The sequence below is a fragment of the Podarcis melisellensis genome, assembly GCF_964234715.1.
Source record: "Podarcis melisellensis genome assembly, chromosome: 7".
NCBI classification, from domain to species: domain Eukaryota; kingdom Metazoa; phylum Chordata; class Lepidosauria; order Squamata; family Lacertidae; genus Podarcis; species Podarcis melisellensis.
In genome coordinates this window covers 85171639-85190990 of record NC_138539.1, presented here as the reverse complement: position 1 = coordinate 85190990, position 19352 = coordinate 85171639, and the positions used below count along the sequence as shown (strand labels likewise).

General features: G+C 47.3%; 2 protein-coding genes across 9 annotated transcripts in view; one reads left to right on the top strand and one right to left on the bottom strand.

Annotated features, from left to right (window-relative positions):
* Positions 1-1193: 1193 nt before the first annotated feature.
* SEC22B (SEC22 homolog B, vesicle trafficking protein) lies at positions 1194-7875 on the bottom strand. The gene is made up of 5 exons (XM_081919292.1): positions 7716-7875; positions 7071-7180; positions 6751-6911; positions 5785-5931; positions 1194-2637 (listed from the first exon to the last, which is right to left on the bottom strand). The coding sequence occupies exons 1-5, from the start codon at positions 7788-7790 to the stop codon at positions 2483-2485; spliced, it is 648 nt and encodes a 215-aa protein (XP_081775418.1). The 5' UTR covers positions 7791-7875; the 3' UTR covers positions 1194-2482.
* A 2993-nt stretch (positions 7876-10868) lies between these two features.
* Positions 10869-19352, top strand: part of PACS2 (phosphofurin acidic cluster sorting protein 2) — a 49734-nt gene continuing 41250 nt past the window's right edge. For all 8 annotated transcript variants that reach the window (XR_014170069.1, XR_014170070.1, XM_081917763.1 and 5 more), the window contains exons 1-6: positions 10869-11025; positions 13714-13801; positions 15282-15371; positions 16884-17009; positions 17264-17426; positions 19237-19310. Coding sequence is in view for 6 of the 8 variants with exons in the window: in XM_081917763.1 (XP_081773889.1) it covers positions 10892-11025; positions 13714-13801; positions 15282-15371; positions 16884-17009; positions 17264-17426; positions 19237-19310 (675 nt within the window). In the remaining 2 variants the exon portion in view is untranslated. The remainder of the gene's footprint in view (positions 11026-13713; positions 13802-15281; positions 15372-16883; positions 17010-17263; positions 17427-19236; positions 19311-19352) is intronic.

Here is a 19352-nt window from a genome sequence, read left to right as displayed (position 1 = left end):
CACATGTGCCTGTGTGCATTCTGGCCCGCCAGAAGATTTGACGGACAGTAAGCTGGCTTGCTGGTAGAAAAAGTTTGCTGACCCCTGGTCTTAGGGACTCCATTCCAGATTTGTGTAGGGCTTGTTCTTCTTCCAAATATGTCCCACCAGGCAGCTGGTACGGATTTTTACTCCCAAATCCTCTCACAAATGTGTATAGCCAGAAGAGGTTTAGTACCAGTTTGCCTTCTCCTAGATGGGTGAGCTTCCCAGGTATGGGGGTTAGGGAAGGGTTAGTACCTCTGGTGCAAGACACGTTGTGCTTCCTCTCGGGTAGTTTGGCCACCTTTGGTCCCTACCCTGCACTCACCTCTCACCTGTGGCTCCTAGAGGCTGTCAGCATGCAACAGCGGCCACACCTTGGGAACAGCTTCGACTGGCTATCTAAAGCAGGTGAGGGTAGCCGATGGGTCTCAAACCCTCAGTGACTTAGGGACTTCCCCTGCATGCAAAGACAGGCGTCGGCAGATTGAGTGGACCAGACCAACAGTGGGTCCAACTGTCAAGAAAGTGGTTACTGCACTGTGTCGTAGAGTGAAATGAGAGGCAGATGGGGCTTCTCAGTGAAAATGTAGCATAGGGAACTAAGCATCCCGTCTATTCATCCAAGTCCTTTATAAAGATGTTGAACAGCACAGGGCCAAAGGCAGAGTCCTATGACACGCTACTTGAGATTTTTCTTCCACTGATGCAGTCTTGAATGAGGGATGTTTGGGAATTCGTTTTAAAAAGCTGAAGATCCATCTAACAGTGGTATTATTCAAATTACATTTTACCAGCTTGTCAGCAAGGATATCCCAGGACACTTTGGCTTGTTCCCAACAAAGTCATTGCATGAATGGAATTCATTCTACTCATACAATGGAATCCCCCCCTCTATTCTCCCTCTGCATGCATGCATGTACGCAGTCAATCAATCAATCAATCAATCAATCCACATACATACACACAGACACACATGGCCTGGAGCAGGTTTGGGGATGGAGCAGGGAGGGCGAATTCCATTGCTTCAGTCATGTAATTACTTTAGCTGGATACAACCTAATGTCCACTACAACATTCCCATGAGCTACCAAACTACTAAGTATCAAAAAAGGTGGTTATATATATCTGCTTGAGCTTCAAAACTTCAAATTAAAAATTGTTCGATAAAATGCTGTGAATTCACCTTTTATTTTTAAGAGAGAGCTGTAATAATGCGCTTGCCAATTGAAATAAATAAAACCAATTTTCTTTTCATTATCTCTGATGGAAACATAGTATGTGGTGTTCTGCTCTTCAACTCCTTTTCTCTTCCCCTTGCAAATACTCAGACAGGCTGCCTGAGAACACATGGGAGATTAGTTCTACTACCTCCTTATTAGAGATTCGCTCTTAAGACACATCTGAAAATACTTTTCACACTGCATGATAGCATCCCTCTGAGAGTCAGCAGTCCTCAGACACAGATACCAGAGTTCAGGACACTAACAGTTTCTGCTCCACAGGTTTGCTATACAGAAGTGGGAAATAGACAAAGATACTGTGAAGAAGAGACGGACAAAGGAGCTTAATTTTTCAAAGCACAGACTGTCAAGAATTCAGGAAGAGACCTGCTCTTCTTCAGCCCTTTCGTGTGCCACGAGATCCAAATAGTAGGTTGTCTTACAGACTGCACAAAGCAAAAGAAATAGTGACATTTGCGGGAGAGAGGAAAAACCCAACAAGCAGGAGACGCCAAGCCCCTCCCTGTAAAATATGCAGAGAATGTGGAACTTGCTGTTGGTTTTAAAAACATAGATTTATCTGAAATGAAAATGAATTACGTGCTTGTAATTTAATTCTGTGACAACTATTTCAACATTATACTTAGCACTTAATGATGTCTGCTGAAACAGAATTTCTTATCTACTTTCTAAATCAATGGTGTAATGATTCAATATATCTAACAATAATGAAGTCTACTGAAGCAGAATTTCCTATCTGTTTAAGAAATTAATGTCAGTATGTCGAAAGTACAGTAAAGACTCAGCCTTTAAACAGGAATTTCTGCACAAGTAGCAAGATCCAGACCCTTAAGAAAATATTACTAGCACCAGGAATGTTCATTAGAGTCCCTTTACTATGAGGGCTGGGATCATTTACAGGGAGAGGGGGGCGTCTACTGCAGCATCAACGCGAAAGCTGTCAATCAGCCTGATAAGCCAACTCAGGACTTCCCTCTCACATTAGGGATGGAAATCGTGCTGCTAGTGGGATGGACAAATTTCATGTCTTCTAAGTGCAAAAGAAAATCCAGAAAGCTTTGACATTTGGGAATTAAGATTCACCGGAAAGTAGCAGCAATTCTCACTATACAGTCATCCCATTGGGGACTTCTAATGTACATTCCGGTGATCTTGGCATCTTGCAACTATGCATCTGCTGGGTTACTAGCTGTCCCTCTTTGGTGCCTGGAAACCTCTCAAAGCCACCAGAACCTCACATAGACAATCAACATGATAAAGAACACAGCGACAGCCGCGAGCTTGGCATAGGTGGAACGCATGTTCAAATATTTTGCATCCTGGCGATATTTCTTCGACAAACTGGACAGATTGTTTGCCTTGGAATCCAAAGCTGTTTCAAAAGAACAAATAATTAATAATACACATTAGTATGGGTAGGTGTGCAGTTATGGATTTATATCGCATTGCCATATATTCATGATATGTTTCAAATTAAAGGCCCGAATCTGCTGACTTCAGTCTGACCTAAGAGCAGACGTTTTCATTTTCCTTGTTGGAAAAATTACAGGAGGATGAGAGTTTCTGTCAAGCACCCAGTGTCTATTATCTGCTGTTAATCAAAAAGTTTGCTTTTCGTTAGAAAAAGTGGCTTACATTTATTCCAGCAGCCGCCCATCATCTGAAAAGTCTCTCTGGAGGGATGTGGGACTCTTCTGAAGAACGAAGGAGGGGACATTGGGGGGGGGGCATGCCCATAGTCAGGTTTGGATTCTAAGTAAAGGAAGCTCACAAAAGGGATGTGTCTTCTCCCATCCTTCCTCTATTGATTTGAAGGATGCTCCCACCCCACTTTCTGCAAAGGTTTTCAGCTGCAAGTGGGGAATGGGAAGGAAACTGCCCTTCCATTTATTCCCATAGGTTAATGTATGTTAGGACCCAAGCAAGAGTTTATTAAAAACTTCTCCTTGGTTTCTAGAACTCTGACGTTGCGGCGATAAGGTGGTGGAAGTACTAGCTGAGAAACTGAGGCACTGCCTGGGAAGTCATGGATCCAGAAGCTGCTATGGGCAGGATGAATGAGGACTGAGCGAAACCATCTTCCCCTACAACTTTTGAACTGTGTTACAGCAAAGATTTGGTCAATATGTGATGTGTATGTTTCTCACTCAAAAGTGTCCCAAGCAATGGCTAATACTGTTAGTCACTGTTCGGAGTGTATCATTTTTAACGTGTAAACTGAATGCAAACTGTGCATCCTAAACTCATGTCAGAAGCATGCAAAACTGCATTCTTTCTCTGCAATGCAACCCTCTGAATAAACCAGTCAAGTTTTTTTTCTGAATCAATGGATGTCTGCCTATATAACAGCCTGAGCATCTGCCATTTTTGAGGACATCAGGCTGCTCCCCTACCCTTTCTGAAGCTACTTGCAAATAACCCCACCTCACAGACTTTCATTTCTTGTATTCTGTGGGATACATGCCCCAAATATTTATATACCAAGATCCAACTACTGCCAATAACTCATCACCTGCTCACTGCCTCCCCTGCTGCTGCCACCACCAAGCCCCTTCTTTTCCTGTGCCCTTGGAAGTAAGCCCCACTTCTCCATTAAAGAGAAGCTGGACACACATATTATGGGCACAGCAAGTGGAAGAACAGTTGCCCTGAATTCTACAATAATGTACCTCCCACATTTTGGGTCTGGGGTGGGACACGTAATGGCAAACTGCATAAGTTCACATCTGAACTGCTCAATTGCTGCTCAAATAAAAGAGGAAGCAAGAAATTTTGAAAAGTATGAAGCAAAAGCTACAGAGGTGGAGAAGCAGAAGCTACAGAGGTGGAGCTCCATCACAGAGAAGAAAAGGCGCTATACCATTTGCCCAAGTGATGGGTGGCTACTGCAACCACTGCCAAGTTAGGCATGGTTCCAGGCCAGGTTCCATTGCTGAAGCAACGAGTTATGAAGATACTTACCATAAACAAGCCAGCTTGTTCAACATACAATTGAGATGGACATTCTGCCTGCTTTGGCTTTAGGGCAAAATCAGAAAAGGCAGATCTCTGTTCTGAGGAACTTATAAATTAAGCATGATGAACAAAAGAAAAAAAAAGATGAAGAATGGGATATGCAATGGTTAACATGGAAAGAAAGAAAGAAAAAAAGATACATATATTTAGGCCTAATTTAACTGGGAATAAGGGATGATCAATATGCCGAAGGATTTGGAAACCAAGCCTTATGAAGAATGGTTGAGGGAGCTGGGTAGATTTAGCCTGCAAAAGAGGAGACTGAGGAGACAGGATAGCCATTTTCAAATAACTAAAGAACTGCCACATGGAAGATGGAGCAAGCTTGTTTTCTCCTGCTCAAAAGGGTAGGTCCTGAACAAGAAAGGAGATTCTGACTAAACATCAGGAAGAGCTTTCTCATGGTAAGAGCTGTTTGCCAGTGGAACCCACCTCGGAGGGTGGGGGACTCTCCTTCACTGGATGTTTTTAAGCAGATGTTGGATGGCCATCTGTCATGGATGTTTTAGCTGATATTCCTGAACTGCAGGGGGGTGGACTAGATGACCCTCAGGGTCCCTTCCAATTCTATGATTCTATGATTTAAAGAAAAAGAAATAAGTAGTAACACCCAGGTGTTATGGGGGAGAGCTCAAGGTACAAGGGATCGTGAGAGAACAGAAAAGAGTAGGATACGTTAAGATGCTATAAGAGTGCAGTGAAGTTTGGGGAAGATCATAGGGCACAACATGTCATTGTACAGGACAAAGCTGTAGGGTGCTTTAATTCTAAGGAGAAGAATAAAGATTTGTTGAATGGGGATGGAGATGAGAAATCAGAGCAGAGATGACTGCTGGAGCACCACTAACAGAGTTTTGGGGAACAGGGGTCAACAGGTTTTTGCCTGGCCAAGGCTGGAAATTGTCATGCTTGCTATGGTGCACGACATGATAGAAATTATTCCTGGTATTCTACTACACACTTCAAGCAAGTTTCCAGGGGACTTAATAAAGCAAAGCAAATCAGAATAAAAGCAGTTAACATATACAGACAATGCTGTAGAAGCAGGAAAAAAAATATGTAAGAGCAGCATAAAATCATGAGTAAATACATGTATAAACAAACATTTATGAAGCCTGGATATATTAAAAAGTGTTCTCATTTATTTTATTTATGTCCCACCCTTTACCAAAAAATCACAGGGCAAGCCACAAAATGGGGAGGGGGAATTACATAAAAACAGTTATTTGAATATTTATGACATGACATCAAAGCGACATCAGAGCTGGAACACATTCAATCTCAGAGAAAATAGCCACTTACTGCAATTCCAATGGTGTGGGCCCCCATAATAAAGCATCTGTTGAATATCTTAACGTAGGGAAAGCGCATGTGCAGACAGGGTGTGTTATATTGCACAAAGCAGCTTGCCACCGCTTCCCCCGTTCCTACTGCATAGGCTACAATTGCATCTGATCATCCTAGAAAAAGGCAGAGCAGCTTGTGCACCCAATAGTCACCGTACCTGAAAGTGCTTCGCCTCGTTGTAGAACTTCTTCAATGTTGGCTACCATGATTCTCTGTACATCCTGCAACTCTGTGTTGATGGAGCCAAGGTTTCTTCTTGCACGACTGTCAATATATAGTTTCTTGGTTTTCTGGATATAAGTATCTGAAACAAGAGGTAGCTGCTCATGAATTAGTCTCTCTTCCCTTCAGTGTCCAACAGCTAATTTATGTCTTTTATTTATCAGTTCCACACATGTGGTCAGTCTTGGTTTTCCACCAATTATCCTTTATGGTGGCAATTTTCATTGTAGCATTCAGTGGAGGGGAGGTTTAACCTTGTCTCCACAATCATGGTCCTAATGAAAATTGGCTCCCCAAGACTGTTAGCTCCATTGGCATGCTTTAGAGCATTTTCTTCTAAAGCTAATAATAGGGTGGGATGGGAATTCTCACTGTGGCAACAGTTGGGAAGGGTTAAATCTACTCTCCCTGTGCACTGAGATACTTATAAAATTGGAACTCACATTGACCTATTGCTAAATAGGTGTTTTTGTGTAACATAGGTGTGCAACTTAATGATGGTTGCAGCATCACATGCAATAATAGTCCATAATTTTCCTATCAAGGTTGAGCAACCATGGTGGCAAGCATTCAGAAACTCTCACTGGTCCTAAGTACAAGAGTGTTTATAAGAGATGACACAGATCACCCAAGAACAAAGAATGTCAGAGTCCACTGTATTTGTGTGAAGGAAAGGGATATTTACATAATCTGACCTGATATTCTGTAAAGCTTCTGGGAGGATCCAGTCTCTGGGGTCTTTTTAGAGGACAGCAATTATTATTTTTTAAAGGACCGTGCTAATGCAAGAAACTTTCCAGGAGGGAGAACTAGGGATGGCAGAAGGAGACGCCGCCATCAGGACTACCAAAGGGACTTTGCAGGAAGGCCTTTGCCTGATGAGGAAGGGGAAGAACCTCACCAAACTCAATGAAAGAATAGGGCCTGGACACTGTTGGGACCTTCTTTCCATGCTGCTCATCGAATTCTGAGTGCAAATCTTCCAGGTATGCAAAGGCCAGCTTTTTGGGGAAGGCGGCTTCACACAACACCAGGTAACACACCCCTCTCTCAATGATGTAACTACAAAAGAAGATACAACAGGTCTGATGTTAGCTTGACAGCAAACCAACTTCCATCTTTCCCAAATTTTCCCTAAAGACACGAAGCAATCATCCTCTTTAGCAACCCCTAATCCAGCATATGGTCTACAACTTCCGATTGAGTTTTTGTTGTACTTACTGAAAAGTCATGGCTCCTGCTTCCAAGGTGCACCTGGTGGGAGACTGTTCATTGAGCTTCCGGAACAGCTGTTTGGCTTGGCTCTGGTACTGCTGCAGGTCTCTACCAGACTACAAAACAACACAAATCTTTAATGCAAAGCTCCAGCAGGCTGACAGCGCACTGGCCTTTGCTCAGAGCAAAGTGTCAGTCACTGAGCCAATAGGAACTAGACCAAACCCAAATGCTCCCCCTTCTGCTGCTCCTACTAGACTGTTTCCTCTATACAACAACAGAAAAGGCACCCAGCTGGACCCCCGAAATTTCAGCTCAGGATTCCCAGCCCCCACAATGTGTTCTTCTAAGAAAGCAAAATATTCAGAGCAAAAGAAGGAAGGAAGGCTGTCCCTGCTGCCTCATCTCTTAGATGGGGGCTCTCTCTTGCGGTGGGGGGTGGGAAGAGGGCCATTCTCGGCCGGGCCCGCTCAGCAACCGCGGACCTCCCCGGCAGGCCTGGCGGGGAGCCCCGAGGCCGACATCTCCAGCGGACCGACGGAGGCGGCGCCTTTGGAGCCAGGATCGCGCAGGGCTCCTGCTTCCGAGTAGCCGCGCCCGGAGTCCCGGGAGCAGGAGGTGGAGGCCTGGCTTGGCCCGCCCGCCGCTCACCTGCTCGTCTTCCTGCATGGAGGCGGCCAGAGGAAGCCCGTCGGCCACCCGCGCGATGACGGTGAGGAGCACCATGGCTGCCTGCCTCGCACCCGCGGCTGCCGCTGCGCCACGGCCCACACAGCGGAGCTGGCCGGAAGGCGAAAGGGAACTTCCGGGTTCGTGGGGGAAAATGCTCCGGCCCACTTCCGTTCCGGTGGGTTTAAAGGCCCGGATGGAACGCGGCGCCCCCGGAGCTCGGGTTCCGCTGCTGCCCTCCGGCTTCCCTCCGGCCGTCGGCTTCTCCGTGGCGTCCCCTCCCGGGGAAAGGAGCCTTGGAACTCCCTGCTGCAGCAGCGCGGGGCTGGGTTGGGAAGCGGCCGGAGGGAGCAGCCGAAAGCAGGCGGGTCGCGGGGAGGGAGCACAGCTGTCAATTTACAGATTTGAAAATAAGGGACCAGCAGCCTCGAAAATAAGGGATCAGCAGCCAAAATAAGAGATTTTGGCTTAGTTTATACAGAAATCCGGCACTGATGGAGCCATGCTGCTTTGGCTGCAACTGACTGTGTTTTGCAGAGGGTTGGACTAGATGATCCTAAGGGTCTACAACGCCGACCAAAGAAGAGGGGCAGACAAAACCGATGAACGACGTCGAGATGGCAAAGCTTACAGGCAGAAGAGGACCTCTTTAATAAAGAAGGGGGAAAGTTTATAATTTATTTGAAAAGCTATTGTAAAGAGTTACATACATTGGTAGGATTGACAGAAAACTTGTAGTAAAAATTTGAACGATGGATGGACAAATGATTTATAAAAATAGAGTTATGAAAGGCATGCAGAGGGGGAAATCACTACATTAAGATTCTGCACTGGTTGGAGGAGATGCTAGACAGCATGTGGGGGCTGCCATCGTCCTGGCGCAAGGAGTTTCATTGGCCCTTCCCTGCCTGAGAGACTCTCGCCCATGACCGCCCGCAAGCCTGGCATGAGGTGGTTGTGGCGCCGCGGCGGCCGCTGAAGCGCCGCCCTTCTGCATCCCTCCCCATCTCCTCTTCCTCCTCCCTCAGTCCACCGCTGCCACTGCCGCCTCCGGCTTCCCCTGGCAGCACGGCAGAAGTCTCGCAAGAGAGGGGCTGCCTGTCCACCCGCCGCCACCCGTCTCCTCAAGACGTGCCCCTGAGGGGGGAAAAGGAGAGACAGAGACACGGCGGAGCTGCTACTTCCCTCCCGAGCCGGGCAAGCATGAAACCTGGGAAATTTAAGGGACATCATCAATAAGGGACAGCAGCGGGACACAGCGCTGGGATAAGGGAGTTTCCCGCCGAATAAGGGACGGTTGACAGCTATGGGAGGGAGGCAGCTTGGTAAGCGGTGGGGATGAGGCGCCTGTAAGCCGCCTGGGGTGTCTGCCAGGGGAAAAAGCAGCGTACAAATAAAGATGGCAATGTTACAACAGAGCGGTCGGGAAAGGGGCAAGGGAAGTCAGTCAGGTGTGCTTCGAGCAGACCAAAGCCGAGGGGCTGTTTGCTTTGGCCACTCAGTCCAGCCTCCTGCCTGTTGAGCAGATGCCCCAAGTGGGAAACCCTCAAGCATAGCTGCCAACGTTTTCCCTTTTTTAAAGGGAAATTCCCTTATTCCAAAAAGGATTCCTCGCAAGAAAAGGGAAAAGAAGAAGAGGAGTTTGGATTTGATATCCCGCCTTTCACTCCCTTTAAGGAGTCTTAAAGCGGCTAACATTCTCCTTTCCCTTCCTCCCCCACAACAAACACTCTGTGAGGTGAGTGGGGCTGAGAGACTTCAAAGAAGTGTGACTGGCCCAAGGTCACCCAGCAGCTGCATGTGGAGGAGCGGAGACGCGAACCCGGTTCCCCAGATTACGAGACCACCGCTCTTAACCACTACCTCCAATAAAGGCAGAGTGTAGCCTCCGTCAGGTCTGGCAGTCGCCTCCTGCCCTCTCTGGCCACCGCCGCCACGAAGCTGTCGGACCCTCTCCGAAAGCCACCCGGGGGAAACTTGAAGGAAGACTCGTGCTCCCTCCAGGGGACCACGCTGGCCACTTTGAAAGGGCGCAAAATACACGTCCTGGGTGTTTAGCACTTCACAGATGCGTGCAGTGAAGAGGATGAGCGGGAAACAGATTACTCCTTGGACAGGAGGCAGAGAGTTGGCATTTTTGCTGCAAAAATCGGATGCATGCAAAGAATTCCGTTTCAGCAAGACCCGGCGCTTGGTGGTCCAGATTTGCACTCGCCTTTCCTACATGGAAGAGGCAGCCCTTGGCTGAACCTTCACACGGCACTTAAAACTTGCGGATAGAAGAATGGCAGGTGAAGATGATGGATTTTTCGGAGCTAGCCGACCTAACAGGAAGAGTCCGTGACCAGAAGGAGGAGGAGCCGGAAGAGTTGATTAAATTTAATGATTACTTAGTTAAATATGTTAAGTTAAATTAACTGAAAACAGCTTGCATATACTTAATAGCCTTAGGATTTTATTTCTGTTAAGTGATGAATTAAGTGATGTTTAATTTCGTAAGGTGAAGATCTAAGGATGTTAATGTTTATTTTATAAGAACTGTGATTTGGCAAAAACCGTTAAAAGGACATGCAATGAAATTCAACCAAGGGGAAGCGAGGAAGTCACTTAACAATGTTAATAAGTGTAATTTTCATTAAGGCTATATGATTTATGTTTGTCCTATGTGTTTGTTTAAAATGTTGTGAAAAGCAATAAAAAATAAATAAAACTCACGGATGTGTTTTTCAGTTTAGAGTGCTTTTATTTTTATTTTATTTTTTTTGCACGACATACAATACGGGGAAGCCAAGGAAGCCGGGCACCCGAGCAAAGGCGACATCGGGGCAGCGTTTCCGACTCCCTTCCCTGCATCTCGCAAGGGCATCTCGCAGGGAAGGGAGACCCGCGGAGCGAGATGCAGATGCAGCAGCAGCAGCAGTCCCTCTGCTCCTCTGGCACTGCGGCGGAACAAGCGCCGCCGCCGCCCGCCTCCCTCCCGTCTCGGAGGGGCAGGAGGAGGAGGGGGGGCTCTCTTGTGACGTCACCCTCCCGGCGCCCCTCCCTCCCCCCGCGGCCGGTCACGCGCGTCCCGGGCGAAGGTGCTGCGCCGGCGCGGAAGGGCCGTGGCGGCCGGAGAGGCGAGCCGCTCGCTGCATCCCCTCGGCCAGGACCCAGCCATGGCGGCCGAAGCGCGCGGGCGGCCGGGCAGCCCCCCGGGCGGGGTGGTGGCGGCGGCGCCGGGCGGCCCGCTGCCCATGAACCTGTTCGCGGCCTGGGAGGTGGACGGCTCCGGCCCCAGCTGCGTCCCCAGGTGAGTCCCGCCTCCCCGGCGCTCGCCCCGTCGGGGCTCCCAGTGGCGTAGCGTGGGTTGTCAGCACCCGGGGCAAGGCAAGTCATTTGCGCCCCCTAACCCATGGATTTGCGCCCCCTAACCCGTGGATTTGCGCCCCCTAACCCGTGGATTTGCGCCCCCTAACCCTTGGATTTGCGCCCCCTAATCCATGGATTTGCGCCCCCTAACCCGTGGATTTGCGCCCCCTAACCCATGGACTCGCGCCCCCTAACCCGTGGATTTGCGCCCCCTAACTCCCAGATGTTGCTCCTGGTGCGCCCGGCCCCCCCTGCACCCGCCACGCTACGCCACTGCCCGTCGGGGCTCCCAGTGGCGTAGCGTGGGTTGTCAGCACTCAGGGCAAGGCAAGTAATTTGCGCCCCCTAACCCATGGACTCGCACCCCCTAACCCGTGGATTTGCGCCCCCTAACCCTAACCCCCAGATGTTGCGCCCGGTGCGGCCGGCCCCCCCTGCACCCCCCACGCTACGCCACTGCCCGTCGGGGCTCCCAGTGGCGTAGCGTGGGTTGTCAGCACCCAGGGCAAGGCAAGTTATTTGCGCCCCCTAACCCATGGACTCGCGCCCCCTAACCCGTGGATTTGCGCCCCCTAACCCTAACCCCCAGGTGTTGCGCCCGGTGCGGCCGGCCCCCCCCCTGCACCCCCACGCTACGCCACTGCCCGTCGGGGCTCCCAGTGGCGTAGCGTGGGTTGTCAGCACCCGGGCCAAGGCAAGTAATTTGCGCCCCCTAACCCGTGGACTCGTACCCCCTAACCCGTGGATTTGCACCCCCTAACCCCCAGATGTTGCGCCCAGTGCGGCTGGCCCCCCCTGTACCCTCCACGCTACGCCACTGGGGGCTCCGCCTCGGGGCCAGGGCGGTGGTCGTGTGAACGCACCCTTACGGGGATACCTTGCGGAGAGGAGAAAGCCTTCCCCTCTCCCTGCCCCACCCCAGCCGGACACCCAGCTCGCTTCCTCGCTCTTTGCATTTCAAGGCAAACTGCTGCTGACATCGGCAGAGGCCTCCTTTGCAAAGCAAAGAGCCCTTTTCGTCAGGCTGCAGAAGGGAGAACGAGGGATGCTCAGGCTTCCCCGCTGCTGCCATTTATATAGCAAAAAAAGGGAGCATGTCAGCAGCTGCGTTCAAGGCAGTTCAGGTGACATGTAGTTTGGCCCGCAGACCAAGAGAGAGGGCGATGATCAGATGCTCTCTCAATGCTGCTTCCTTTCTGGCTGCTCTCTGGTCTGTGCATGGGGAGGATTTTCCTCGTCTTGCAATAGGAAACTGCCCTTGATTGCTCTGAAACTGGTATGAAATTCGACTGCCCCCCTGAAGCAGCTCATTTCAAACTTATCTGCTCCTCCTCTGGAAAATGCACCTTTCTCCCCCCCCCCCCCAATTTTTTATATTGGTTTTCATAACATTATAAACAAACAAACAAACACAGAAGACAAACAAACATAAATCATAACCTTATTGAAAATTACACTTATTAACATTGTTAAGTGACTTCCTCGCTTCCCCTTGGTTGAATTTCATTGCAATGTCCTTTGAACGGTTTTCCAAATCGCAGTTCTTGTAAAATTTAACTTAAACATTAACAGCCTTAGATCTTCACATTATGAAATGAAACATATTAATTTGACACTTAACATAAATAATGGGGAAATGCACTTTTTGAGGAGATGCACCATCAGTGACAACCTGCTCAGTGGCTTAGCGTGGGTTGTCAGCACCCGGGGCAAGGCATGTAATTTGCGCCCCCTAACCCGGGGCAAGGCAAGCAATTTGCGCCCCCTAACCCCTAACCTGCCGCCGCTGCCAGCTTCTTCTTGCTGCTGCCTGGTCTGGTCTGGTGTGGTTCTCTCCCGCGCTCAGCGCTGCGCTGGGCGGCCGCTGCGCTGTCCTTCCCCCAGATAGTCCCTCGCTCTCTCTCCGCACCGCACGCCTGGCACCCACCCCCTCCACAGTGGGCGGCGACCCGGCGGCTCGGATCGGATTCGCATAGCCAGCACTCCAGTGAGAGAGAGTGAGTGAGCCAGGTAGGGGCAGAGAGCTGCGAGTGCTAGCGCGCCCCCCCAGATGTTGCGACCGGTGCGGCCGGCCCCCCCTGCACCCCCCACGCTACGCCACTGAACCTGCTCCATGGCTACCTCCAGTTGCGGGCATCGCTGTTAGTGACATCGCTTCTGGAAGGACTGGCCTCCTGTCATGGTCCTTATTTCTTCTCTACTTTCTCACCCAGATGGTGAGTGAGGTGAGGTTCGTGTGGCTAAGCCATCATTGTCAGCTAGCCAAAAATAGTGGCCATTCATAATACAGGTGACCCAGGTGACCCAGTGCACTTGTACATTTAAAAAAAAAACCTTCTGAAAAGCATACCTTGCTGAGTCAATAAGCTTAGCAGGCATGGAACAAGGAGGGAGGTCCTCCTCTTGTGGATCAGGACCTGGTTAAGAAAGCAGGGCTAAATGGATAATAGAGAAACCTGTGCTTTTTATCTCTTTCATAAACAATCTAGAATTAGGGGTGGTCAGTGCAGCAACCCAGTTTGCTGATGATATTAAATTGTGAAATTGATTTTTAGTTTCGGCCCAGTTCCCCAATCCCTCAGTTATTTTCCCCCAATATCACAGGTTTTGTTTCGTTTTTAATTTGCAGGTTGTGCAGCTTGACTTTGAAGAAACTGATTGTATTGAAAGAATTGGATAAAGATCTCATTTCTGTGGTAATTGCAGTCAAAATGCAGGTAATGCAAGCCTCGCTAGGTATAATAATATTAGGTGCTTTACAATTGAGCTTGCTAATATTGGGAGTTGTGTGATTTATTAGTGAGAAAAAACGGTTTCATTAATATACCGTGCTACAAATTGGGTACTGAGAAATCTGTTGATACAGAATTGATGCTAATTTATATCATTGCCTTTTGGGAATTGTACATCTTAATTCTTGAAACAAAGTTGTTCACATAATCTTAACTAGGTGTTACGCCGTTCATGAAAGGAACGCTCAGGGACGTCTTGACCCGGGAGTGCAAGAGGTGCAGGGCACCCGCTGTCTAAGCTCTTAACTATCTACCTGTTATGAAATAATAAATAATTTTGATCAAGCTAGAAAAACAAAACACATATATATCTAGGTATTACCGTAATGTATACCTACTGTTTCACTAAAGGACTTTCGACTTTGTGTGCTCACTTACCAAAGATGTGCCATGCCAGTGGTGGTGTTTGTCATTCACAACAGTGGCACTTCTCATTCTCAACGGCGCTGTGCACGCAAAATTAACTAAATTTGGGGGTGCTGGGTGGATCTTTCCACCCCGCCAGCGCATATGCTAAAGACGGCCCTGGTGGCGCTGTGGTCTAAACCACTGAGCCTCTTGGGCAGGCATAGGCAAACTCGGCCCTCCAGATGTTTTGGGACTACAACTCCCATGATCCCTAGCTAACAGGACCAGTGGTCAGGGATGATGGGAATTGTAGTCCCAAAACATCTAGAGGGCTGAGTTTGCCTATGCCTGCTCTTCGGATTGCGGATCGGAAGGTCAGCGGTTCGAATTTGCATGACAGGGTGAGCTCCTGTTGCTCTGCCCCAGCTACTGCCAACCTAGCAGTTTGAAAGCATGCCAGTGCAAGTAGCAAAGTTACAGGGAACCAGGCAAAGGGCCTTCTCGGTAGTGGCACCCGCCCTGTGGAACACCCTCCTACCAGATGTCAAAGAGAACAACTACCAGACTTTTAGAAGACATCTGAAGGCAGCCCTGTTTAGGGAAGCTTTTAATGTTTGATGCATTACTGTACGTATTTTAATATTTTGTTGGAAGCTGCCCAGAGTGGCTGGGGAAGTCCAGCCAGATGGGCGGGGTATAAATAATAGTAGTAGTAGTAGTAGTAGTAATAATAATAATAATAATAATAATAATAATAATAATAATAATAATAGATAAATAGGTACCACTGTTGTGGGAAGGTAAATGGTGTTTCCGTGTGCTCTGGCCCTCGATAGCCCAGTAATTGCATTAACTTGGACATTAGTCTGTGGGAAGGGGGGGGTCAGTGCCTCTGCAGCTGTTGTGGCCACTATGGCCAATAGTCACGGACAGTGGAAGAGGTCATCAAACAACAGCTGGAAGCCGCCGTTGCCCTTCCCTGGTCTGTAGTGACACTTTCTACAAATCTGTGATTACTGACTAACAATAGCTGATCTGTTTTCCTTTTTCTGTGCAGGGTTCAAAGCGAATACTGCGGTCTCATGAAATTATGCTGCATTCTAGTGGGCACGTAGAAACAGAACTTGCCCTGTCCTTTTCCCTGCAGGTAATGTAGGAATCCTTAATATTTCCTTCCTGCCCCTTCCTGTAAGCAGCTTAATTTAGGACATATTTTTTAAAATTGGAATGGAAAAATGACTCGTTGCTTCATCTGATATCCCACGGCATTGTAGAGGTGGAAGAGACTAGAAGCTTGCCTTGGGATATCTAGGGTGTTGTGGAAGAATTAAGAGCGGGGGTTCCCAGCCTTCATCGGCCTTGGGCACAAACAAATGAAACACAGGCTAAAATTCAGACAAATATTCAAATAGGCGACCCTTCCAAACAGCCTACCAGTTTAATAATAATAATAATGATGATGATGACCTTGGTGGGGCACCAAATCTGAGAGCAGTTTTTACTGCATGCATCATGTCAGGGGTCCCATGCTTAAAGGATGCACTAGTTAAGCAGCTAGATAAGGAAGGGTGGAATGTAAATGTAATTAATAAATTAGTGAACTAATTTATCATCCAGTCTGATCAAGATACAAAGTACTCTGTCGACCCTTTAGGAGAGAGGGATCCACTTTTTTAATTTCTTTATAGGTGGAGAACCAGCTTTCATTTATGGCTGCTGATTCATCTCCCAACCTCTTCCACCAAATTTCTGTGCAGTATTATTTACCAACACTTTTAACTATATCCCAGTAGCTGTGGTTCAATATGGTACAAAACCAGCCAATAAAAGTAACAATATGTTGCTTTTTCAAGAGATTCTGTATATTCTGTATTTTAGGCTTGTTCCTTGCCCAATTCTTCTTTCTGTGAAGGCTCTAATAATGTTAAAGTCTAGTGTCATTCATCTCAGGGTTCTTAGAGACCACCTGACAGCCTTTCCAGGTGCTTCCTTGAGAAGGTGAAGTTAATATCCTCCTGTTTATGCAGCCTAGGACCCTCGTACTTATGGGACCGCCTCTCCTGATATGTCCCGCAGAGGACCCTAAGGTCCATGAATAATAATAGCTTAAAGGTCCCGAGCCCTAAGGAAGCCAGACTATCCTCCACCAGGGCCAGGGCTTTTTCAGTGATGGCTCCGACCTGGTGGAATGCTCTGTCCCAGGAGACTAGGGCCCTGCAGGACTTGATTTCCTTCCGCAGGGCCTGTAAGACAGAGCTATTCTGCCTGGCCTTCAGTTTGAATTAGCTTGATCCTGTATTCCCTTTGCTCTTCTATGAAGAAACCCTTTCTGGGACCCCACATTTAAATTCTTCCCTGGTCTCCTTGCTGGCCCTAGTAGGACCAACTTGCCCAGTTAGCCCTGGTGATCATTTGATGTCTACCGACTGGGTCCCACCCCCATGACCTCTGAATTTTTGAATTTTATTGATATTGATGCTGCATTTTATGATGTGTTTTATGCTGTTTTATGCTGTTTTTAAGTTGCATTTTAATCAATGTTTTTATTTGCCGTTAGCCGCCCTGAGCCTGGTTTTTAAACCGGGAAGGGCGGGGTATAAATAAAAAATTATTATCATCATCATCATCATTATGAAACCTTTACATGTTTTATTTGCAGTATCCTCATTTCTTGAAAAGAGAAGGCAACAAACTTCAGATCATGCTGCAGAGGAGGAAACGGTATAAAAACAGAACAATTCTGGGTTACAAAACTTTGGCAATGGGATCTGTGAACATGGTGGAGGTAGGTGCCCCTCTGCATAGCTCACTAACATAAAGGGTGTTAACATACTTTTTCCTCTGGTCTTCTGTAAGGCTACATTGCAAAAGCATTGCTGAAGTTCTTTCAGATGTTGTGTTTATCTCTGACCGATAGCGGACTTGTAGGGACTTTGGCCGTAAAAGCCAACCCCAATTTTCTGACAACAAACATAAAGTGGGTAAGAAATAGGGTGTTAACTTGTAAGCACGCTCTCTCTCAGACATTGTGTCTCGTAGGTGTTGCAGCACCCAAAAGAAGGAGGCCAAGTTTTGAACCTTTTCAGCAGCATCAAGGAAACTGCAGTGAAAGTAGCAGAGATCTGGATCTTCTCACTGTCCAGTCAACCAATAGACCAAGAAGATAGTGCTATACACCTGAGCCAGAAAATCAAGTCTGCAGGTATCTCCAGAACTGTAAAAAGTTTACTTTCTGCACCTTGTGCCAATTGATGATGAAATGTTGTGGAGACAACTTTTGGGGTGCAATGGGTATTTGGGAAGCTGCTCTTGGATATAATCCTTTTTCCATTTAAAGAAACACTTGCATTATAAAGTATTGCAGCAGTGTACAGGAAGCCAAAAATGTGTACAAAATATATGCCAAAGAAAATGCAGTTAATATAACACTGCAACACTAGAAGATTATTGGCTGGAAGAGGATAGAGAAAGTCATTTGCTCATCCCTTATGCTCAGGTGTTACCTGTGGGATTCAGGTACCATTTTGTCCCTGCTGCCGTTTCTTCTTCTTCTCCCACCCTAGAAAAAATCATTTGTGAAGTCAACATTTCACCAGATACTCAGGATGCTGTTGTTGAATGACGCACACAGAATGATGCAGAAACAGACTCTCTCTCTCTTACACACACATGTAATTCCATTTGTTAGATATGTTTCCACCTTGTGTCATCATCAACAACAATCTTCTAGTGTTGCAGCTGACAAATGTTGGCTTACCTTCTCCAGAGTAGAAACATATTCAAGCTTGCGTAAATGAGGCATCGTGTTCTTAAAACTATTATATTTCCATTACTCTAAAAACAAATTTTGCTAGATGTGCCCCCCTAATTGTAATTCCGAGTGACAAGGTAAAAGTCTTTGAACAGAATTTCAATTAAATGAGCTTATGTAGTTGCACTCATCCCTGAAAGTGCCCATCGACATTTTGTTGTTGTGGTTTAGTCATTTAGTCGTGTCCAACTCTTCGTGACCCCCTGGACCAGAGCACGCCAGGCACTCCTGTCTTCTACTCCCTCCTGCAGCTTGGTCAAACGCATGTTTGTAGATTCGAGAACGCTGACCAACCATTTCGTCCTCTGTTGTCCCCTTCTCCTTGTGCCCTCCATCTTTCCCAACATCAGGGTCTTTTCCACGGAGTCTTCTCTTCTCATGAGGTGGCCAAACTATTGGCGCCTCAGCTTCAGGATCTGTCCTTCCAGTGAGCACTCAGGGCTGATTTCCTTCAGAATGGAGAGGCTTGATCTTCTTGCAGTCCATGGGACTCTCAAGAGTCTTCTCCAGCACCATAATTCAAAAGCATCAGTTCTTCAGCGATCAGTCTTCTTTATGGCCAGCTTTCACTTCCATACATCACTACTGGGAAAATCATAGCTTTAACTATACGGACCTTTGTCGGCAAGGTGATGTCTCTACTTTTTAAGATGCTGTCTAGGTTTGTCAGTGCTTTTCTCCCAAGATGCCGGTGTCTTTTAATTTTGTGACTGCTGTCGTCATCTGCAGTGATCATGGAGCCCAAGAAAGTCTAAGATAGGTTCCATAATTGCTATTGTTATTGCTTAATGTCAACCATATTTTTTCTTTGGACTTCCTCTTTTGTATTTTCAATTGTATCCCAATCTCCTTCTCTAGGACCTTCCATTTTCAAGAGAAGGTACCATAACTTTAGTAGCATCATTCTCCGAATTCAGTCCAAATTGTATGCAGACTGCTTTCACTCTGCTAGAACTGAGCAAAGGCCAGGACCGAAGTTTTCCCAAAACTTTCCCCCCTCTCAACTCTTGCAGTTCCTGACTTTGTCGTCTTCAGATGGTTTTAATAAGAAGATTAAAACCAGAAGACTAGAAAAACAACAACTGTGAAATTGCCATAATGGCCCTTGCAGTTTTCTTCCTGGTTTGCCATTAAACCAATGTGCAGTTGTTGTTTTTAGTAAGAGCATAATCCGATTGCTTCTGTATCATCCTTCTTTCAGACAACTATTCCGAAGAGGAATATGAAAGCTTCTCTTCAGAACAAGAAGCCAGTGATGATGCTGTTCAGGGACAGGTATTGTCTAAGCAAATAAGCCCTTCATACTTATCTTAAAAG

Excerpts from the sequence above, each read along its gene's own strand:
- SEC22B (XM_081919292.1), bottom strand. The coding sequence starts at position 7,790 with ATGGTGCTCCTCACCGTCATCGCGCGGGTGGCCGACGGGCTTCCTCTG. Across the intron at positions 7,181-7,715 it reads CCATGCAGGAAGACGAGCAG|TCTGGTAGAGACCTGCAGCA; the intron begins GTGAGCGGCGGG and ends GTTGTTTTGTAG. Across the intron at positions 6,912-7,070 it reads GCAGGAGCCATGACTTTTCA|TTACATCATTGAGAGAGGGG; the intron begins GTAAGTACAACA and ends CTTCTTTTGTAG.